The sequence below is a fragment of the Zootoca vivipara genome, chromosome 7 (assembly GCF_963506605.1).
Source record: "Zootoca vivipara chromosome 7, rZooViv1.1, whole genome shotgun sequence".
NCBI lineage: Eukaryota > Metazoa > Chordata > Lepidosauria > Squamata > Lacertidae > Zootoca > Zootoca vivipara.
The window spans coordinates 30,963,891-30,988,165 of record NC_083282.1 but is presented as its reverse complement, the minus strand read 5'-3'; the positions used below and the strand labels follow the sequence as shown (position 1 = coordinate 30,988,165).

General features: G+C 40.0%; 1 protein-coding gene and 1 long non-coding RNA gene across 2 annotated transcripts; one reads left to right on the top strand and one right to left on the bottom strand.

Moving 5' to 3' along the window:
• Nucleotides 1-3,205: 3,205 nt before the first annotated feature.
• Nucleotides 3,206-8,563, bottom strand: LOC132592433 (uncharacterized). Its single transcript, XR_009557887.1, has 3 exons — nt 8,544-8,563; nt 4,914-5,085; nt 3,206-4,222 (listed from the first exon to the last, which is right to left on the bottom strand). It is a non-coding gene; the product is annotated as an uncharacterized LOC132592433 (long non-coding RNA).
• Nucleotides 8,564-11,189: 2,626 nt separating this feature from the next.
• Nucleotides 11,190-23,867, top strand: ACADM (acyl-CoA dehydrogenase medium chain). The gene is made up of 12 exons (XM_035122681.2): nt 11,190-11,343; nt 14,663-14,759; nt 15,780-15,877; nt 15,993-16,062; nt 16,738-16,838; nt 16,916-16,996; nt 18,284-18,414; nt 19,334-19,442; nt 19,649-19,789; nt 19,867-19,962; nt 21,144-21,392; nt 22,578-23,867. Exons 1-12 carry the CDS (start codon nt 11,320-11,322, stop codon nt 22,647-22,649), a joined length of 1,269 nt encoding a protein of 422 aa, XP_034978572.2. The 5' UTR covers nt 11,190-11,319; the 3' UTR covers nt 22,650-23,867.
• Nucleotides 23,868-24,275: the final 408 nt, after the last annotated feature.

The window sequence follows — 24,275 nt, the reverse complement described above, 5'->3', positions numbered from 1 at the left end:
CAGCAGGCGGGCTCTGAAAAAGAAGAAGCGGCGGCAGCTACCGAGCGCTGGGTCGTTTGTTGTTTTCCCTCTCCTCGCCGAGCTTCTCGCGCCCCGAGAGCGACCCCCCTCTCGTCGCTCCTGCGCTGCTTAAGGCAGAGGGGCTGCAGCAGGTAAACACTGAGGCGAGCTGTGAGGCGGCGGCGGTAGCAGCAGCTGCAGTTGCTGAATGCCTTCCCGGCCTTCCCATGCACGCGGGGAGGGAGGGGGCACGTGGGACTGCCCCCAGCGCCTCAGCCCGCCCCGCCATCCATATGCAGCGAGCCAGACCGCGCCGAGAGCCCCCGAGGGCTCCAGTGAGCCCGCCCACCGGTCAGAGAGGCTCGCCAACTTCAGGCCCGAGGGGCTTCTCCTGGGAAGCCTAACTTTGGCCACGCAGGGGCGTCTGTGCTTAAGGCCGGTGGGGGGACAGTCAAAGGCGCGTTTACTCCTCTCTCCTCTCCCCCCCTCCCCACCTGTTGGAGAGAGGCATTCTGGAGTTTCGACTTTCCGAAATGTGGTAGGGGTACCTTCTATTATTATTATTATTATTATTATTATTATTATTATTATTATTATTATTATTATTATACAGTAGAAAATCTCTTCAGGCACGCGATAGGCAGCAGCCCGGGAGGTAGGGGAAATCCTCAATGACTAGGGCGTGCTGTCTACATTTTAGGGCAATATTAGGCTTTGCGGGGTGCTCCTTGCCCGAACGGCGCCTTTCTCCACATGCAAAGTTGCCCTTGTAAAGTTTGCTCTCTGTTTTCTAGGCTCCCTTGGAGCTGTCCTTTCCTCCCGTGCTGATGAAGGAGTTTTGCTGCACGACAGGGATAGATCAGCTTAGGCCTCGTGCTCGCAGCCTTGGAGAATCCTCCTTCAAAGCTTGGCGATGCAGTAGATCTGAAGGCTTCATTGCATTGAAAAAATTTTTTTTGAAGATTTTGAATTTTAAGATTGTGATAAGGAATAGAGAGGGGTGGCAATGTGCATAAACCCATTAGTCGTACTCTGAGGAGACCCACTAAAATCTATGGGCAAATTACTTAACTCCACTGATTTTAATGGGTCTGCTCTGAGTATGACTAAAGTTGGGTGTCACTTTGTAGGTACCTACATATATAAGGTGCAGGAATTTCATCTGTACTGCACTGAGACATAAGTCTCAGGACCACTTATGAAGAATAGAGAAGACTCAAATCAAAGTGCTGGTTCCTTGCATTACTTGCAGTTTTTGTGGGTATGCATGTAAAAGAATCCATAATAAATGGTTTCAGTGAGCCTATACTATGCAACAAGTAAAATGAAAGTTTTCATTAATATTAACTTATAAATATTTTATTTGAGCCAAACTTTCATTCCAAAGGTCTTTTTGAGCCGCACCAAGCTATATGTTCAAAGTAAAAGTTTTTTTTTTAAAGTGCCTCCCTTCCATCTGTTAAGCCAGATTTTGATTATTTGCCATTTTGTCAGGATTATTTGACAATGTGGGCAATGGTTGAGCTGCTAGTAGGCCATTAAGCATGATTTAAGGTGATGATAGAACAGCCCTGGTTCTGGTTTATGTCTGAATGGAAGCCTGTCTGGGAACTGCATCTATGTTACCTTCAGGGGGAAAGGAAGGGGAAATGGGATTTCAGCAAATATATTTTAATGGTATTGAGTCTTTTATTTTTCACAAGTTGCTCTTTTTAATCAAAATACCAATATATTTTATGGCAAAGAACTCTCACTAGAATAATGTGTTTTATTTTATTGCAATTTATATTACAACTTAATCAGAACTGGTTTGAGTGTGATGAATCTGGCTTCCAGGGTCTCCTCAGATCTATGCTCTGGCGAATGATTAAGGTCACATTTAATATATGCTGATCTCCCAGAAGCACTGGCTAGTCTTCACCTCTACAGAATTCCAGAAAAAAAGCAGAATCGGTAAAGCTCTTTTTAACACAGATGTGTAATATATATGGAAAAGAAACTTATTGAATCTGGAATTGTGAAAGGTGAGCTATGAAAAGGGTGAATGTTTGACTTGGATGTTTTCCCCCAAATAAAAGCAGTTCAGCCAGGAGCTGCCTCTCTCAGAGCTGATTCACACAAGTGTGATATTGGGGGTTATTGTCCAATTAAAAATGTTTAGTTGATCATTAGCTCTATAACTTAAGTAATCAATTACATTTTAATACAGCATGTTTGCATATTACAAAAATGGTGCCTTTTGGAGGTATGATCATTTACAATTTAATAAACTGTTACCTAAACAGAGGTAACATTCACTCCCGAATTTACAGAGATATGCAAGGACCGATATAAACAAATAAAGTGATTCCTTAACTTTCAGCACCACTTATTAAAATTGCCCTTAACAAATGAAAGGTTGGGCTGATTAGCAATTAAGCTAATTACAAGTTGTACCCCAACTAATAGTTGATTGCTCATTGCTTATATTAAATGTATTGTGTTGGAGAGTATATTTACAATTGCACAGCAAATGATAAAAACAAATGGGACCTATAACATGTTGCAGTAGAGTGTTCCCCAACAGTATTTCAGCCAATCAGCTAGCCAGGTCTTCCTTCAGACTCCTCCTTTCAATTCCTCCCCCTCCCCCCTGGATTTTTTTGTGCCATTTCAACAAGTGTACTCTGTGTCCACTGAAGATACTCATTTTTCATTAGGCTGTGCTGTTTTGCAGATTTTTTGTTTGTTTTTTGCCTCCTTAGGTTTCCCCACCTTTAGGTTTCCTAAGTATGCTGGTACCTCATTTTCAGTAGCTCCGTTTTGACTGCATAGGTGTAGCATGGTTAGACTATGACATGGGAGACCAGAGTTCAAATCTCCACTAAGCTCACTGGGTCACTTGGGGAGCCAGTCAAGTCTCTCAGCCGACCCTACGTCACAGGGTTGTTGAGAATAAAATGGGGAGAGGGGGGAGGAGAACCATGTGTACCACCTTGCAATCTTTGGAGGAAAGGTGAGATATAAATGTAATTTTAAATATAATTCAGTCCTGAGCTCTGTGTTAGTACACGTGATGATATTATGTCTATGTGGTGATATATGTGCAATTTGTGAGACTTGAAAATGGACAGAAATTGAAAGGTATGGAGTGGCAGCAGATACTTTATCCAAGTTCTTCACTAGGGGAAGGTTCTGAGAGTTTCAGAGAATGATCTTTCAGACAGGTAATCCCCACTTGAAGCTGCACTCACCACATTAAGCATGTGTGAATTTACCCCAAAGTGAGTTGGAAGGTAGTATATTGCCACAGTTAATCTAATCATCTTGAACATGAATCTCTTAATATGTTTGTAGGTATAAAGGATTATTGGTTTAGGAAAATACAAATTTCCCTTATTTGGAGTAAGGCTATTGCTCCATATTACTGGATTTCCTCCAACATGAATAAAAGGCAGCCTCTGTTGTACAAAGCATAGAATTAACCTGGAAATAACTTAGAATAGCAGAACTGTGGGAAGGGACCATGACGCTCAACTAGTCCAACTCCCTGCAATGCAGGAATCTGTTTGCCCAGTGTAGGGCTCAAACCTACAACCCTGAAATTAAGACCTTGCTGTACTGTACATATGAATCTAAGACTCTGCATGTCACAAATGAGAAAATGTGTTCTGATCTACATTTTAAAATTTATAAGTATTTGTGTGGATGCTTGCCATCTCCTGCCACAGTGCCCTCTACTGTTGCTTCACAATTTGGCAACTACGTACAAAAAGAAAAGAAAAAAGAAGCAACAACAGACAAGGTAAACAAATATTACAAAAATATACAGTTAAATATAAAATACAGAGTTTTATATGTAACAGTTACCTTAACACAAAGTTATATATATACAAAAACACTTCATTATCCTTCTGACACACCCTCCCTCTCAACCTCCAGGTTCACACCCAGGGTTCAAACAAACTCTCAGCTTGCCCACAAAAGTATCACAACAGTAAGAGTTCCTGCAAACAGTGGATTTAAGAAACACTGTCTGGAACTCTGTGCACATGAGCCAGACAAACTGCATTGTGATAACCACGTACAAACACAGAAAGTTGCCTTATACTGAGTCAGACCATTAATCCACCTAGAGCAGCATTGTTAACACTGACTGGCAGTGACCCTCCGGGGTTTCAGGCAGGAGTCCTTCCCAGTCCTACCTGGAGGTGCCAGAGATTGAACCTGGGTCCTTCCCAACCTATGAAGAAAAAAATATTTCATAAAGTAACAGGTATAACTTACGAAAGCACATCAAACAGGCAGTGCAAATAAACCATACGGACAGAACACCTTTTAGTGCGGAATGCACCTCTTGTGGATGTGGCTAACATGCAGTATGAAAGCAGAATTACATTCAGCTGAATGCACAAAGTTGTGACTAGCCGGGTTCACATACAGTGCTAAATCAATCTAGTGTTAATGTGCATGAACTAACTGCAATATCTTATTATTTCAGAATCTGTGGTTAGTGTTAAATTTGGTTTGTGGAAGCAAAAGCTTCCAATGTCCTTATGGCAGTACCGACAGGTGGGCAGCACATAAACCCAAGGCACATAGCACCAAACTGTGGCTTAGAGTTGCATGTCAATGCAGCTACTATTGGTTTTCCATTTATTTGTTCAACATCAATTTGAATCTGTATATTTTTCAAATTCCAAAATAAAAACCAATGAAAATGGAATTTTCCATATGTTAAAAACATAGAATGATACTCAGCATTTCTATACAGTAGGAGTATCTGCCTATGTTGTCTCTACTATTGGAGAATGACATTCAAAGAGTTATGTGTAGCAGGTCTGAAAATATCAAGTGTTTTTTAATTGAAATAATAGTTCTGATTTTTCTTCTCTTTCGTCCCCTTCTTCAAAGTATATGCTACAAAGTCTCACCTTCAAATATATATTGGTCCTTTCTGAAGATAAGGAAATCAACATGCTCTGCACTCCAATGTTGTTTATTTTTCATTGCCAGCAAATTTGAACAAATGTTGTTTTATAATAACAAGCAAGATACAAACACCGTTCATTCCTGGAGTGCAAACACAAAGCTATGTTGAATCATCTAAGGACAAAAATAAAAGGGAACTTGAAAATGATTTTAAGCCATGCAGTGAATTACTTTCAAATCCCAATCAAAGACAAACACGCGAGTTGTATCTTTCCAATTAATTAAAACTAGTTTGGAACTGTAATCAAGACGGGCAGGGAAGCAGTACAAAAGTTTTTTTAGATAAAAGGGGGGGGTGTATGTACCAGCCCCCCCCAACCTGAAGTCATGGGACATTGTTTGTGAATACCGTACAAAACATGCACTATAAAACAGAACTGTGTCAAATTTAATACCTGAACTTGTCAATGTATGTTTTCTGTTCACTGATCCCCCAAAGGGTTGCAAAACCTTTTATTTGTCACATATTCCTTTACATTGTACGCTTAAAAAACACCTCTTTGCTTCCTTTATGTGCATCTCTTCAGTTCAGCATTCTCCTTTTCCAGTGATTCCCAAACTCCCCCCGTCCATGGACCTCTTGAAATTGCTATGGTTCTTGGTGGATCACATGATTTTGCTGCCTTGCAGCAATTACAATCTACTGTGCTAGATGCTGTATGATTTTTAATTTTTTGTATGTCTTCTTTTATTTCTTATACTGAATTCTATTGTATTGTAGTTTGAATTCCATAAAATTAAGGGTGTAAATGTTCTTTGCAGACGTGGAGAAGCTGACAAAATGTGGGGTGGATAAGGTAACTGTTAGGTGGATTTGTCGCTGGTTGATGGACTGAACCCAAAGAGTGCTAACTACTGGTTCCTCATTATCCTGGAAAATGAGTGACAAGTGGGGTGCCACAGGATTCTGTCCTGGGCCTATTGTTGTCCAACAAATGACTTTTAAGAGGGAATTGAGGGGATGCTCATCACATCTGCATATGACACCAAACTGGGAGGCATAGTTATAATGCTGCAACCAGGATTCAAAATGACATTCTCAGATTGGGCCACTTCTGGGCACCACAACTGAAGAACGATACTGACAAGCTGGAACATGTGCAGAGGAGAGAAACCAAGATGATTAAGGAAACCAAGAACAGTTGAGGGAGTTGGGTATGTTTGGCCTGGATATGAGGAGACTGAGAGGAGATATGATATCTAAAGATGGTGCAAACTTGTTTTCTCCTACTCCAGAAGGTAGGACCCGAACAATTGGCTTCAAGTAACGAGAAAGGAGATTCCAACTAAACATCGGGAATAACTTTCTGAAAGGAACAGACTTCCTTGGAAGGTGGTGGACTCTCCTTCATTGGTTTTTATGCAGAAGTTGGCTAGCTGCCTATCATGGATGAGGTTCCTACATTGCAGGGGATTGAACTAAATGACCCCCAGGTCCCTTCCAACTCTACAATTCTGGGATTCTGCGATTCTATGAATGAAAAAGTTGGATGCTGACTGCTCAGGGGTCTCATAACTAGTTAGCATATCAGAGTCTCATTCATTATCAGAATTAACCAGACAAATTGCTCCACCAACTAAGAATGGCCATCTGCCACTACCCACAGAATTGAGAGTTTTCCATCTGTCAATCCTTTCCATGTACAGGCCATGTGAGTTTTCCTGTGTTGAATCAAATTAAGCCACAGGCCCTTCTTGTTTTGCAACCATACACTCCACAGAACCCAAAGACTTTGATTTCCCAGAAGCTTAGGGAAATTTATTTACATTGGATTTGGTGGGCCTACAATGAATATGACTTGACCTGCAGTCCTAACTCCATTACTTGATAGAAATCACCAGTGAATTCAATAGGCCTTACTTCTGAAGAGATGTGGTTAGTCAGAGATTGTAAAGAACCATGTGATGGTGTGATATAATTACTTGGTTAATTACAATCCTATTAGTTTTTAAAACAATTTTATTACATGTTGATATGGTGTCTTATTAGAAAGTTGCCCATATCTTAACTTTAGAAATCTTTTTGTTCAATTTTTAAACTAACAGATTTCTAGTGATTCACAATTATTTAGTGGCATATAGTTTAGTAACATTTCATAATATCAACACTTAATTAATAAAAAATATTATACAAACTTAATAGTAATAACTGCAATAAATATTTAGCACAAAATAACTCATTAAATATTAAGAGAAATAATGAAACTGTAATGCAAGTGTCTAAATAAATGAAAAACTGTTCTTTTGTAATATATTATCCTTATTTTACAATGTTTACTTGCTAATTTATACAACCTGGCAACAACCAACAAGTCTCTACCATTCATTAGAATAATAAAAGGGATTTCTTCTGTATTAATGAAACTGGGGAAGTAATATATATTCCAAACTGAAGGGAGAAAATGCCTCATAAGACAAATTATAAAACAAAGGTACATCAGGATTGCTAGAAAATGTAGCCAGTTGCTCAATCAGAAGAAAAACTTTACTATGGATCCATTGTATGGATTCCAGGAGAAAGATTTGAGATTAGGAATGCCTTTGTGCCATTTTATTTAAAAAAATTATAACAATATTATACTAAATTTACAGAACAATTCTACTGTTGTACCTGAATTCACAGGATTCTAAAGTTAGGCTGCTGCGAAGGAATGATTTGAAAGTTATAAATTCATTTATTGCATGTGTGCAACAAATAATGACACAGCTTGGTTTCACAGACTGGCACAGAACACAGTTTGCATCAAACTTATATACCTTAGGATTAAACCTTATATCATAACACGTTCATTTGATTGGTCAGTTTTCAAACAAAGAGGAACCAATGAATCCTCAGGTGCCACCCTTCCGCTTACCATCCTGGGGTCCCTGGGTAAACCCACTTCCCACCAAATAAGGGGCGTCCGGAATTGGATGAGCGCATCCTTATCCATCTTTCATATAAGGCATAGTGAATTTGCAAGAGATATAGCCTTTGTACGGATATTCAGCATCCTACTGAAACCTTGAGGCATATCTCCAAACCCCCTCCTTTCCCAGTTTAAGCTCACGTCCAGCGCTCAGCCCTTATAGAGAAAAGCTAGGTTTCCAACTCAGGTGTATATCCTGATTCCCAATACAGTTACATTCAATTATAATCAATATATATAGGAAAGCAACACAGAAAGGAAAATCGTTTAATTAATATATTAAAAGCACAAACATTCCCCCCCCAAAAAACTCAATCATCATCATGACCTCGAGCCTAGTTTCCTAATAACGGTCCTCCTAGTACATATTTCTCCTATCTGAATCTAGGAAGGAACACAGCATCAGCACCAGATGGCTCAAATATGAACAAAAGATGCAACTGTCAAAGAATTCTTCCTCAGCATCTTTTACTAGGCCAAAAGAGATTGAGACTCAGAAGATTATTTCTAAGAGAATAGATTCTTCATACCAGAAAGACATTTGTGGCTCAGTTTCCTGCAAATATATATCTGAGAACGTAGGTTAAGTACCTGGGCCTACACCTGGGTACATCGCTACATTTACATTTCTGTGATTGTAGGAGGTAGATCCATCATAGTTACCTTCACATAACATCTGCTGCATCCAATCCATCCCCAGTTCAGGACAGGAGGGGAAAACCACATGAAACTCAGGGTGGGAGATGAGGAAAGTGATTTTTATTTTATCTCTTCCCCCTGCATTGGAGTCAATGGAATTACTTAGTAATTACACAAGGTCCTGTCGCGGTGTAGATTTCCACTGTGTGGACATGTCTGTGAAATGAGAAGGGCTAGGAGCAGATCTGTATTTCTAGTGGTATCATCAGTCTGCTGCTACATCCTAATGCTACACAAATGATGAGCCAGAGAGTTTGTGCCATAAGTAAATATGTTCCTCAATACCAGTCTACTGCATTATTCGGCATACATCTGCACTCCCTATGCTTCTAATCCAAAGCAAAGTCTGGAAATTTTATTTCTATTCTATGCTACATGATATTAAATTACTGATCCTAGTTATACAACTTTGTTAAAATGTCCAAGTTGTATGAATGAAATCAGTTGTTTCTCTTGGAAGAATGGAAGAGTTTACTTGTGTTCCTTGGCATTGCCTCAGAGTTTCTGGCTTATTGTGTTAAATCTCTTCTCCATGTCCAACCTGGCTCTTTTGTCCAGTCATTACTTGAACTGATTACTGTGCCCCCATATACATGTTCTCCATAGTTCCCTACCTTTTTTCCCATTTGACCATCCTGCACCTCACTAATGCCTCACTTTCCTTCTTCACTTCCTCCATTGACACCCTTCCTGTCTTTTTGCCTCCAGCACATATGACTCAATTGGGATTCACTCCTTGTTTGTGTACTCAAATTTGCTTGCATCATTCACTCTTGCATCCTGACAAGCACAAGTGAGACATTTGGATTGACTTCAGTTTTTAAAATCCCAGAAGGAAGTGTTTAAGTCACACAATTACTGCTTTGTCCCTAGAGGGTATTTGTGTAACTTTAAATAGATGCCTTGTTATTTAATTACCAAATGTCTGTTTTGAGCTGGCCCTTTCCATCATGTCAATGAAATGTTTCTAGACATGGCTCAGTAAAGACAGGCTAGGTAAAGACAGTTCTGCCGTAACATGCCAAAACAGCATGTCTCCCTGAAGCTCTCTAGAATGTCCTATGTGATTTTAACAAGTTGTTTAGAGCAGGGATACAAAAATCTGAGGGCTTCTGAATGTTGTTGGATTTCAGTGCCTATCAGATGCAGACAACATAGCCAATGGTCAACAACATTGGCAGGGCTACAGGATTGTCATTCTTGTGGGAGTCTAAACCACTGAGCCTTTGGGGCTGGCCGATTGGAAGATCGGCAGTTCCAATCCATGCAATGGAGTAAGCTCCCATTGCATCTGTCAACCTAGCTGTTTGAAAGCATACCAACACGAGTAGATAAATAGGTACTGCTGCAATGGGAAGGTTACTGGCGTTTCTGTGCACTCTGGCACTTGCCAGTGTCCCTTTGCACCAGAAGCAGTTTAGTCATGCTGGCCACTTGACCCGGAAAGCTGTCTGCGGACAAACACCAGCTCCCTCGGCCTGAAGCAAAATGGGTTCTTTACCTTACATTCCTGATTTAAAGATTACTTGATCCAAACAGAGGTGTTGTTTCATTTCTTCAGATTGGAAGTTTGGGTGAAACACAGCTTGGTGAGAAGAGTTTATATAGGCTTAAAACAGACAGAGCAATATTCTTAAGACCAAGCACCCCCAAACTTTGTCCCTCCAGATGTTTTGGACTACAATTCCCATCATCCCTGACCACTGGTCCTGTTAGCTAGGGATCATGGGAGTTGTAGGCGAAAACATCTGGAAGGCCACAGGTTGGGGATGCCTGCTTAAGACTACTGTATCCCCATACCTTTGACATCTTTGCTGACCTCCTTATCTCTTTCAGCAGCACAGCAGATAATTTTCATAAGCGGGGCAGAGTTCTCACTGCTGCGCCACCCAGAGAGGCAAAAACCAAGTTAAACCAGGGAAGAGTGTGTGGCAGCCATTCCACCTGCTGCATGTGCCCACAGGCTAGTTCAGCGGTGGGGTCCCATTGCCTCCAGAAAGGAGTTGAACAAGCAGGCAAAGGTTGTGATGCCGGGCCGATTTCCCCTCCACGTGTATTACCCAGAGAGTGAGCAAACACACGAAAATGTGTTTCGCTGGCTTTGCTATATGAAGCTCATCATAGCAGGAGCCAGCTCCTAGGGGGCCGTGGTCCCTTCGCGCGCCCCCCAATAGAATATTGGGAGGGGGACGCCCCCACCCCAAAAGTTGATACGTATTGCCATTCAAATAGGGTGGGTGCGCCCCATCGTAGTATGATCGATTATGTGAGGCGGGGCTTACTTGTTCCCCCTACAATATTTTATTCAAGTTGTCACCCTCCTGAAGGTGCCCAAATCACAGGTAGTCACCACCAATGACCTGGCTTTGCCGTGCAATGAGCCGCCACCTCTGCCCACTTTTTCTCCTGGCTGCGTGGCAAGGCGGATTGGGGCATAGCTGCCAAGTTTTCCCTTTTCTCGCGAGGAAGCCTATTCAGCATAAGGGAAAATCCCTGTAAAAAAGGGATAACTTGGCAGCTATGGATTGGGGCCGCGGCGAAAGTGAGAGAGACGCTCCCCCCCCCCCGCCAGCCCGACAAAAAAATTTTCGCTGTTGTCACCGGCCTTCGTCAGCCGACAGCTCCCCGACTCCTCCTCCCTCGTCGCCTCTCTCTTGGGGCCTAGCCGCCCGGAGCCTCGGCTTGGTGCCTACTAGGTGGGAGGTTGCTGCCGCGGCCTACGGAAGAGGAAGGGCACGTCATGGCTGCGCTGAAGGTCTCTCGGGTACGGAGTAGGTGGGCGAGGGGCGTGAGGGGAGAAGCAGGGGCGCAGAAACCGAAAGCGGCAGGCTTGGGGGCGGCCTCGGATTGCTGACAGAAAGAGGAGGTGGGGCGGAGTGGGTTTCTGTAACCCAGCAATGCAAGCCCGAAGCGTGCCTACTCTGGAGAAAACCCCTTTTAGTCCAAGGGAGCTTACTCACTGCCCCAGGAAAGTGCTGATAAGCGAGCGAAGGTGTTAACTGTGTATTTAGTAGGCCTAAGACTTCTATAGTTACAGCATTGTACAGTTGGAAGGGGCTCCCGATGGGCATCTAGTCCAAATCCTCCCCGCCCTTTAAAGTCGTTCAGTATTACGGTATCTACATACTATAGACAAAGACCTAAGGCTAAGAAATGGTGCTTAAGGCCATCTAGTACAGTATGTCTCTGGCAGAGGTGAGATTTAGAATACAGATAGTCTGATGAATATTTACTACTATGCTGATGAATATTTACTACTATTACTGATAAATATTTACTACTATGCCACACTAGCTCTTTGAGAATGTTGGGCAGAACAGTGCTTTTATGGGTTTTGTTTATATACTTGATTTATAAAGCTAATAAGAATACTTTTATATTTGCAGTTTTGTCTCAAATCTGTACAAAATACTTTGATCTAGTAGCTGCTTGCCCTTGATTTAAGCAAAATGTGAGCAAAGCTACTAAACTTTGATAATAACCCGCTTATCACTGATGAGTAAATCTATATGACATACTCAGTATGTAAATAAATGCATTTTTTCACTCTGAAAATGTGCAGGTTCAGAATGATGTATACGTTCGCCTAGAAAGGATTTGCAGAGCTATTATCTCTTCTCTGAGGATTTTTCTTCTATGATAGAAATGGCCCCATACAAGATTTCTGTCGGTTAAATTTGTTGGTAGACTGTTATTGATAAAACTGAAGGATGCCAAACCAGTGAGTTGAGTTGTGTGCAATTAATGTGTTGTGGAGTCTCATACAGGTTGGTTTATGATGTGGGAACTTTGTAATCTACTCTGTAGGTGTCACACATACCGTAAATCATAACAAGTGATTGTTATGAGCAGGTATTTCTGCCTAGGATGTACCAAGGAAACTGGAGGATAAACAGAGCAAATGTCTCATTTGTGTACAGAGAGTTCTTTTTGAAAAATATAACTACTATGAGAGTGAAAAGCAGAAGTGTTTTCCATAAGGACAACATGCAATTGAAAATAGCCACAACGAAAAGGTCAGCCTTTCAACCACTGTAGCATTTTAACTTTAATGGAATTTGGTGGTGGCAGTGCCAGTGAGCAGTCTGCTTCCCCCCAACACCCCCCCTCAAAAGGAGTATGTCACACAAGATAACTGACAAGTTCCAACCCCTGAAAAGCAAGGTATGGAGCAGAGTGCTAAAAAACTTTCTATTCCAGCTAGCCATTACAAAAACTCGGTAACTAAAAAATAGTTTCCGTGTTTGCTTTTTTCAGCCTCCCAATCTCTTTGCCTTTTATGTCACATATTTTAGGCTGTAATCCTTGGGGGAGGGCCTTTCTAACCCTGGCATTTGTTCTCCTTCTCTCTCTGTGTTGGCTGAAAGTAGGATAAAGATGCTTTACTTAAATCAAATAGCATTAGAGACTAAATTCCACAATTGTTTGCTGAAGCATCACCCTTGAAGCCAGGGAGCCACAGGTTACAAAGTACTTTAGAGTAAATCGTTCTTTGAAATTGTAGTGAAGTTGAAATGGTCAATAAGTTATTCATATACAAAGTTTTGTGGCATTTTGGTTAATACTGTACACTGGATAGAACATCTTGTGCATGCCTTATGCAATCTTTATCTTATTCACTTCTCTTTCTTGTGAGCGACTGGTGTGTAGTTGTTGGAGTATAATTAGATGGACTTTGTTCTCTTGCTATTTTATTAACCACTGGACCATCTTTCGCTATCACTTTCATATTCTGTTTTGTCAAAGCTACTTATTTTAGTTCTTGTTCCCAAAATTAGGAGCGTAGGAAGCTGCCCTATATTGTGTCAGACCATTTCCCCATCTATCTCACTGTTCTCTGCACCAGTGGTGAGTGGGGCCAGAGGCAAAAGTCAGTTGAACCACAGATGTGACTTGTACACAAAACCGCATTGTAGCCCAGCAAAAATCAGTGTTTCTACACTGCAGTTTTCCCCTGCAAATTAGTTCAGTCATTATCTTTGACCCTCTCTCTCTCTCTCTCTCTCTCTCTCTCTCTCTCTCTCTCTCTCTCTCTCTCTTCTTTCTCTTTCTTTCTTTCTTTCTTTCTTTCTTTCCTATCTTATCTAAGGTTTGCTGGTTCTCTTGTTAATAATCCTCCATCTCTTCCATTTTAATCTATTTAGACTAAATTCCTTATTCAGACTCTAATTCTGTCTTGGGCTGATGTCTGCAATGGATTAGTAGTCTTATGCTTCAGTTTAAGCTTACTTGGTGGTATCAAACACTTATCTTATTTAACTTGCACTCCCTTGTGCTGTTTTTCATCTTCATGCTTTTTCTGGGCTCTTTATGTGTGGAACTCTCTCCCTCTTGATATTCAGTTCACTGTCACTTTGTCCCACTTTAAGAAAGCACGAAATTGTCTTTTTTTCTTGCATATCCTCTTGCAGTTTTGCTTTGTTTCTTTAGTTGTCAGTTAAGCATTATATATATTTACTTTTACATTTTTTTCCTTTCTTATATTCTTCCAGAGAAAGTTTCTCCATTTCCCCTTTCCAAGTCCCCTCTCCTATTGTTTCATGCCTTTAGATTGTAAGGCACTCTGCAGAGACCTGTCCTTGAAATTTCATTTGTATTTCAGTCACTTTCATAAATAATAAATGCTAAGGATACCGCTAGATCTTTCAGCAATAAGATATAATATATTTCCTATAAGTGTGTATCTTCAACAGAACTATATACTGTAATAATAATTTGCAAAATCTTCAGTTTGCTCCAGCAATGGAAAGTTCATAGAAAGACAACAAAGTCCATAGAAAGGTACAGGGGCATATTTATTTGCAAAGGCCAAATGGTATTTTGAACCAAAATTAGCAGTTCATCAGGGTTATTTGGTATATTTAGATGTATACGATCTTGCAAAAGAACTTAAAAGAACATATACTACACACTGAAAAACACAAAATTCTCCAACTACTTCTAGTGCAAAATACGTTTTCTGTGGTAAATACATTGGTCTCTGCTGCAGACTGTTTTTTACTTGGCACTTGCAATAGGATTGAGAAATTTCATGGAGGCTTTTATTGGAGCTATTCATTTTTCCCCCTAAAACAAAATTTCAGGTGTTACGAAGCATTGCTACATGCGGTTGGAGATCACAATCAAGTCAAGTTGCTGCAACATCACCCAAAAGTAAATCGGCAGCTGGATTTAGCTTTGGTAAGTATTGACGAAGCACTGTAAAAATATCCCCTATTAATCTTACATTATATCCCATGCCTCAAGTATTTCACAAACCTAAAGAAAATTATCAGAATTTGAACCATTTGATGTGTGATGGCAGGAGATCAATGACTCAATGCCTGATGCACTTACTTTTTATTTTACTAAAACCAGCTGTGCAGTTTTACGAAATACAATTGGTGAACTACGAATTGTAATTGGAGAAGTGCAGTGTGCATTACATCTTTTCCTTATGCCATTTCCCCAATTTAAATTGCTTTCTGAGCTGCTTTTTGGTCCATAAGGAAAAATACATGATACAGGCGTTTGCATTTTTTTCAGTGCAGTCAGACAGGGGCTCACATACCAATTGATGTTGTAGCCACAGGCAATACACTAGGCTGATCAACACTAGGTTGACGGTTGCTTATGTGCAGTAGACTACATTGCAGCCACACACAGTCATCTCTCTATCCAGGCTCTCAAGAAGGGTGCAGAGCAGGACCAATGAGGAGCCTGGGGAGAGATGGTGTGGCCTGGGGAGGACCCTGATGGCCAGGGATAGAGATAATTGGATGTCTGATCTGATCCAGCAGGGCTTGTCTTATGTCCTCAGGTGGGAAAATTGATGTGCAGCCATCTTGCTTGCAGGAGCTGCTTCTGTAAGAGGCAAATGAACAGTTCGTTTCTTGAACAGAGGCTCCTGATTTTCCTCACGCTGTTCCAAAAAAAACAATTAATTTCAGCTGATGTTGCTTCATGCCCTTATACCTCTTGGAATATCTTGCTGTTGTCCCATTTGGCCATGGTTTCTCCTATATTGCTGTGCTGCTTCTTGTCCTGTCACATCCTGGCGAGTAGAAGTAGGGATGAATTTAGATGCCAAAATAACGCACTCTAGCAATGTCAGGTGCAAAGTATTGCAGTTCTGCTACTACCAGTATGTTGAATTATTATGGGGATTTCAAATATTTGGATATATTTGATTGTTTGACATGTGAATGCCATGTTTTCTAGAACTTACTGATGAACAGAAAGAATTTCAAGCTACAGCTCGTAAATTTGCTAGAGAGGAAATCTTGCCCGTTGCTGCCGAGTATGACAGAACTGGAGAGGTAGGTTTGGTATATAAGGGGAAAACAGCTTGCTTTAACATTTCATTGAGTAAATGTTTCTAAAAAGCGACACTGTACATAAAATGAAATATTTTCTTATCTCTTTTCTTTCTAGTATCCTGTTCCCCTCATAAAAAGGGCATGGGAGCTTGGCTTGATAAATTCACATATACCAGAGAGCTGTGGTGAGTAAACTACCTTTTAAGCAATAAAATAGCATGAACTAAGGAACACTTTTAGGAGGCAAAGATATGACAGATTTTACGATAGGGTGTTTTATGAATGTGAAGGAATAGCAATAGCCTGGTGTAAGATAAGTTTTCATGCCTTGAGACCCTATTAGAAATAGCAGTATTGCCAAACATACAGGGTATATATGTATATGGATATTAGTTAACTTCTTTGCAGTATGTTTGATGATTGGTAAGTGGATATGCAAACAGACACCATTGAAATGTGTTGTGTTCCATCTGGACCATCCTCTTCAACCATAAGGCCATTTACCACCAATAGCTCTGTAGAAATGATCCTGAAGGTTTATTGTGCTTTGATGATGTTTTGATTTTTATTATTGTCTTTCAATATTACTTGGAAGAATTTGTATCCTGAACTGGTATTGACCCATTCCTACATGCAAGTTGTGATTTAGTTAACTACTGGGGTTATTCTGAAAAGGGATATACCAATATTGTAGGGGTGTGTGTGTGTGTGTTGAAGGGATATATGCAAATGGAATTGAAACATCCTGTTACACTGATGTCAAAATTCATCCTATCAAAGGTTAGCGTGTATAGGAAGTAAAGTGCACCTAAAATGGATTTGTATGGGACTATTTTTTGTTTACTAATGTTTTGCTATAGGTGGCCTTGGCCTTGGGAGTTTTGATGCCTGCCTAATTACTGAAGAATTAGCTTATGGATGTACAGGGGTTCAAACAGCTATTGAAGCAAATTCCCTGGGTGTAAGTATTTTCCTTCTTTCTTTGTAGTAGTCTAAATAATGACTTTTTTGTATTAAATGTTTCTTTTTTTCTTGTAGCAAATGCCAGTCATCATTGCAGGAAATGAGCAGCAGCAGAAGAAATATCTAGGAAGAATGACAGAGGAACCTATGATGTGTGTAAGTTCCGCCTCTCCCCCCAAGTCTATAGAATTTTCTTTGCTTTCTTTGGTGAAAAACCTGTATACACTTACCGTATTTTTCCATGTATTGGACACTCCCATGTATAGGACGCCCCCTATTTTGGGAGACTCCAAATTAAGAAAATGGGGGGAAATTGCCCTAACTTGTTGAAATTTTTTTGGAGAGGATTGCCCAGAGCCTAACAGCCGCATGTCTAACAGCCTCCTATCAGCTGTCCCCTTGCGGGCAATCGCTGAGCTTGGGGGGGGGGAGTTGAGCTTTTGGGGGGGGAGAGTGGTGAAGCTTTTTTCCCCAATTACTTTTAGCACTTTTTGCCATTCCTGCGGGGCCTCCATATTCTGTTTGCCTCCTCCCACTCTGCCTGCCTTACAGCTGGGAGGGAGGCTGTAAGCAGTGTGTTTTTGTGTGCAGGCGGCACGACATTACACAAGAGTAGCGTGGCGATTGAAGTAATATCCCCCCTTTGCGCCTTTCACGTCAGCGAAACATTGCACGTTGCACTCTTCCTGTGTAACTTTGCACTGCCCGCACACAAATGGAGCCATGTGAAGACACCACACAGAAAAAACAGATCGCACACAGCCTCCCCCACAGCTGTAGGGCGGGCAGAGTGGGAGGAGGCAAGCAGACTAAGAATGCCCCGCGGAAAAGGCGCTGCCACTCCAGTTGGCCGCAGCGATCAAAAATATCTCCCCCCTCTGTGCCTTTCTCATGTGGCCTTGTTAGTCTGCTTGGAGCGGCGCGAAGATGCCGCACAAAAATGGACTGCCTACAGCCTCCCTCCCAGCTGTAGGGCGGGCAGAGTGGGAGGAGGCAAGGAGACTACAGAGGCCCCGCAGCTCGCCACTGCCAGGAGCTGTGACTGCTGAAGCAAGTAGAGTATTTATTTCTATATTTAATTGCTGTATTCCATGGATAAGACGAACCTTGTTTTTCAACCTAAAAAATTGGGTAAGAAAACCTTGTCTTATAGATGGAAAAATATGGTATTATTAATTAATTTATATATAGCTTATATGCAAAAAATTGCTTCTACACAGTTTACAAGAATAACATCAATGCATAATTGAAATACACAATAGCAATTCCATTGGTCACTAGAATAAGCCTTAATTAAAATATGTAATAAAACAATTAAAAAGAATGGCAGTTAAAACAGCTAAAAACAAACAGTTAAGCCAACAAAATCAGAAGTGCAGTTCAGGGGAATGCTTGCCTAAACAGGTGTGCCTCCTGTTTATTCCTTTTTCTTTTTCTCCACAGGCCTACTGTGTAACGGAACCTGGAGCAGGCTCTGATGTAGCGGGTTTAAAAACAAGAGCCGAAAAGAAAGGAGATGAATATATAATTAATGGACAAAAAATGTGGATCACCAATGGTGGCAAGGCTAACTGGTATAGCAATTCTTAACTAGCTTTACTTTCTGTGTAGTTCTTCCCCACATTTGATCCGTTTTTGTTTGTGTCATGCTCAGTGTGACTATGATACAGAATGTTTATTAGAAACTAGTTGGGGAAATTAGGTATTATCTCTTAAAGGTAAAGGGACCGCTGACCATTAGGTCCAGTCGTGGATGACTCTGGGGTTGCGGCACTCATCTCGCTTTACTGGCTGAGGGAGCTGGCGTACAGCTTCCGTGTCATGTGGGCAGCATGACTAAGCCTCTTCTGGTGAACCAGAGCAGCCCACAGAAACACCGTTTACCTTCCTGCCGGAGCGGTAGCTATTTATCTACTTGCACTTTGACATGCTTTCGAACTGCTAGATGGGCAGGAGCTGGGACCGAGCAACGGGAGCTCACCCCGTCATGGGGATTCAAACCACCGACCTTCTGATCAGCAAGCCCTAGGTTCTGTGGTTTAACCCACAGCGCCACCCACGTCCCTTATCTCTTGCCCTATCACAAATGAGGCAAGAGCCAGTGTGGTATTGTGTCCACATTCTTGACCACCATCCAGGATTTGGTTTGGAAGGAATGAAGAGAGAAAATTTGGAACAAGGAGTGACAGTACATGCTGTAAGGGCTGAAATCACCCTTTTACTAAATACCATCCTGTGCCAGGTGTGCTTTATGGGTCTTTTCCTTGTATATTGTCTTGTATTTCCTTCTTGTTTTATATATAATACCGAACAATAGAAGTCCAGTTTTAACTACGGTATGTTAAAGCTCAGTAGAAGTCTTCAAAACATGCTGGGTTGTCCTCCTTTTTTGAAACCGCCTGATCATTGTTTAATTTCTGGTGATAAAGCTACTGGAAGCATCTGTTAGAGTGAAAGTCAAATTTGGCTCTTGTTTTTGTGTGTGTTTATTAGGTATTTTTTATTGGCTCGTTCTAATCCTGATCCCAAAGCTCCTGCAGGCAAAGCTTTTACTGGATTTATTGTGGAAGCGGACAGCCCTGGAATACAAATTGGAAGGAAGGTAGAGTATATATAGATATAGATATAGATATAGATATAGATATAGATATAGATATATACACACCATCTATTCTGTGTGTGGATGTGTAAAATAACAAGCATAATTCTTGCACTCTTGGCTATAAATGACCAATCTACATTAGTTTTTGACTTCATCAAATAATTATGTTAAGGCATAATTAAATATTTCATAAACTTTCTTTTCAGGAACTTAATATGGGTCAACGCTGCTCAGATACAAGAGGGATTGTTTTTGAGGATGTGAGAGTGCCCAAAGAGAACGTATTAATTGGTGAAGGTGCTGGCTTTAAAATTGCCATGGGAGCATTTGATAAAACCAGGCCTCCAGTAAGTATCTGAAATAAGTTTTAGAAAAATATCTTTTTAGAGTTCTATTTTTATGATATCCATCGTTAAAATCACAGGTAGCTGCTGGTGCTGTAGGGCTAGCACAAAGAGCTTTGGATGAAGCTACAAAGTATGCTATGGAAAGAAAAACCTTTGGAAAGGTCATTGCAGAGGTATGTGAATCTCTCTATCATTTATATGATGCCATTTCCAGTTAATGTGCATTAAGGGAAATCTTTTTCACAAAGCTTATATTGTAGGGTCCTAAAATAGCTTAGCAAGTTGGAAGTCATAATGCTGGTAAAACCAAAATATGATCCACCAATCTCTTACTAGAAGCCATTTAAATTTAAGGGTAGTGTTGCTTTGTAAATGAGTCTCTTGTGGGGTAAGAGGATTCAAGATTGCTGCAGCTGACAGTTAAAAAATGTGGACTGTCGTATAGCAAAGCTAATGCTGATTTTGTCAATGAGGGATAGCGTGGATAGTCACTGCAAAGAACCAAACTAATCACATTTGTATACTTGGCTTATTTGGGAGGAAAGGCAAGATATAAATTTAATTAATAAATACATGTTTGACTGTAAGTCATTTTAGGGTTTTCTTGTTTGTCACTGAAACAAGGCGACATGAAGTCATTTAGTAATCTTCACACATTCATTAATAGAGAATTATTTAAATATATAAGCACTTCAGATTAAGCCAGCACTGCTTTCTGATAACTAATGCTACGATCACAAAATAAATATAGCTGAGGAGTAATAAGAGTCCTAGGGAAATCCTAAAACCAGGTGAAGATTGTAATAATTCTGGTGACTTTGGGTAATTCCTGAGGCTTGGCTGTGCGTTGATAACTTTTCTAATTAGATGAAATTTCATTGTAATTTTTAACAAATATGAACGAAGTAGCTTAGCAAAATATTTAATTCTATATACTGTATTGATAAAGTTTTCCTTTTTCGGTCTGATTCACATGTCACTTTAAACCATAGTAAAACCTAACCATGAATTAATGGAGAACACACAGCATACACGCTGGTAAAATTGCAGCCAGAACCTCCTTCTGGGAGCTAAGGCAAGGCTCATGGTTTGTGTCTCTCCAAACAAACCATGAGCTGTAACCAAGTTTAGTTCTTATTGCTCGTGGCTTCTTTGAGGAAAATAAATTGCAAACCTGAGTTTGGATATGGCACTTATTGTGTCCCAGCAGCACAGCAGCAGGAGGAATGAGGGGGGAATGCAATTTTATCACTATGCAGAAGCCTGCTACATGTTCCTTGATATGTATTGTACAAAAAGCAAACTTCTCAATTCTTACTGGTCAATGTTTACCTATATTCCTCAACCATCTTAGCACCAGGCAGTGTCCTTCATGTTGGCTGAAATGGCAATGAAAGTGGAGCTTGCTCGCTTGGCTTACCAAAGGGCAGCATGGGAGGTAGATGATGGTCGTAGAAACACCTACTATGCATCTATTGCAAAGGGATACGCTGGAGACATTGCAAATCAAGTAGCTTCTGATGCCGTCCAGATTTTTGGAGGAAATGGATTCAATAGCGAATACCCAGTAGAAAAGCTAATGAGAGATGCCAAAATATACCAGGTAGGTAACCCATTTAATGCAAATACTAGGACTGTTGCCCAGTTAACATTTTTAGTGAATTGATAGCAGCAGTCTATTAATAAATTTGTGTATATAATATAAAGACAAAAGTATGTTTCCCTTCTAAATTACACATCTGTGTGGTGCAGCATTCATCTTAAGAGGTATTCTCTTTCATAGGGGAGGCAGCTTCTTTTAAGGTGGCACTCGGCACCTGCAGGGTTTTTTAAAGCAGTATTTGTATGAAATGCCTGCAAGTTAAAAATTAAAATCTACTGAGCATTAAATCTGGGGCAATGTGGAGAATAGACCCGTTTAGGATGCAATCCTATACAAAATATAGTATAAGTAGTTACTGGTATCTGGAAAGTAAGTATGTTACATGTAACGGATTGACCTCAGATAAAAACACACATACAAACCCCTGTATATAATTAAAATGTGGTAATTATTAACAAAATATTACATTATAATCAACTAAGTCATACTTGGAGCAGAACCCATTGAAAATAAGTAACCTAAGCAATGTTTATTAATTTTATGTTGGTCTACTCAGAGTAGGATTAGCACCTATACAGTTTGAAATCCAGTAATATTTTTGAAAAGGAGGTAGGTTTCCATAGCTCAGGTTATATCCATTCCTTTTTTAAATAATATAAAATTTCTGCCTGTGGTCTGAATGGCATAACTGTACAAACTAGAGCAAACTAGAGCAGTAGTCTTCTACCTTTTCAGACCTGGGACCCACCTTGAAACCCATTTCTTCATCTTTACCATATATTTGTATGGTGGTAATGCTGCTGTTGTGACCCACGTATGATTGGGCTGGAACTCAGTACTGGATCCTGACCCACCAGCAGTAGATCTAAGTAGATCACAAATGATTTGTAATGTGCCATGGGAGTCTGCTGTTCAAAGAAGAAAGTTGAAAAATGCCACTAGGCACGCTCAAGTTCTTAGGCTTAACTAAAGTAGCCTATTGGACCATAGCCATTTAAGTGCAGCCTTGAAGTACCTGGTGAGGTTAGTCTCCCCCCATTAAGCATCTGTAGCAACTTTTGCATTGAACTGTTAACATACTGATAAGAGGTTCCCTGTATTTTCATAATATTTTTTGTAGTTTTGAAATTGATCAAAATGGCACCTGCCATTTATTTATTTATTTATTGCATGCTTTCTTTTCAGATATACGAAGGCACAGCTCAGATACAGAGACTGATTATAGCTCGTGAACATCTTGGCAGGTTTAAGGGTTGAGAACTTTTGAAAAGAGACAAGGGCATGTAGTAACCTGATGCTGCAAACATTTGTCTTTATTCTTGTATGCTACTTTTAAGATTAAAAAAATAAAATGGCCTCAAAGTAATAGCATATCTGTTTCAGATCTTCAGTATATGGAAAAAAAACATGTTCCCTTAATTATTGAAACTGTTAGCCAGAGACCTCTTGAAAAATTGGGTTATGAGATACATGTTGGTACATGTGGTTCTTTTTAGTTTGTTTTTAGTGGCTGTTTTTACTTTCAGTTTACTCCATAATTACTTGGTTATCCCTGTCCTCTGATCTTCTCGCAACACCTTTTAAAGTGCCTCAAATTGAATTTGTGACACTGTATTGGATTAAGAAGTTCATACCAATACCAGCAGTTTAGGGTTCTTGTTTTCTGTTTACAAATTATGTAATTTGGGAATAGGGCCACTTAAGTATGTTTGTTTCTGTGGAAAAAGAAGATTCTGGACTCACCATTTCATCATACCAATTACCACCAAATAATGCATATTATACGCAGGGTAAGGTGTGAAATTATAATCACTATCAAGTCGGCTGTACTGTGACTGTATTTTAATTTGCCATTTCTCTATATAGTGTAGCTGTGCAAAACAGCTGTAGTGTGGATTTTTTCAACAACATACAAAGAGCAATGTAAAACAAAGACTTAACAATGAACCTTACTTCTGAAATCAATGTGTACCTCACAACATGCTACAGTGTGCCTCAGAACAAATTGCCTTGTCCTCGGAAAAGCCATATTACTGTGTATATTGTATTAACTTCTATGAAAAAATAAAGACTTTTCATTTTATGAGTTTGGAAACTGAAAAGTAGCAGTTTTGCAAACAACTTTGTATGTTGTTATAAAACAAAATCTATGATGCCTGTGTTGAACTTTTCAATTATCTGAAGAGAATACATAATGGTTTTGGTGCCTTTAGCCTGATTATATAAAACTTACTAAATAAATGCTTTATTACATTCAAATATGATGAAAAAAGCCATAGTGTATTTTTTTTACTAGTAATGTTTATAGTACCCTCATTACGTCAATTAGGTATAGTAACAACTAATTTTTTAAAAAAACACTTGCCCTGAAACTCTGTTTTAGTTTTATAATCTGGGTATGAGTTTTGGCATTGAAATGGAAAACAGCTCATTCATTTGTGTTAGTATTAAATCTGTACTAAGATGTCATTAGTATACTGGTGTTCAGTCTCTGCTTCAACTATAGTGCAGTTCAGTTGATCTCTGATGCTGGAGTTTGCTGTAAAATGCTGTCCGATAACTTTTCTCTTGCAACTTTACTAAACAATGCATTTTTATATTACTTGTTCTGGTGGTGGGAATTGTGTGCATTGAAATGCTCTTTTTTAAAAAAAAAAGACTGGTGCGTTTTTGCGTGTGGATGGTCAGAGTGCATACACTGTACAGTAATATCTATTAGGTTACACTTGCATCTTTGTTTAAAAAAACTTCATGAAAGCTCTGCCATTTCAGTAAGGTAAAATAGTCTTTAAATACGACACCTTGCCTGTACTACTCTTGCCGTTCCCTGACTAGCTATTTTGGACCTTTTCACCAAAGGCAATCTACTCGCAATTCATTTTA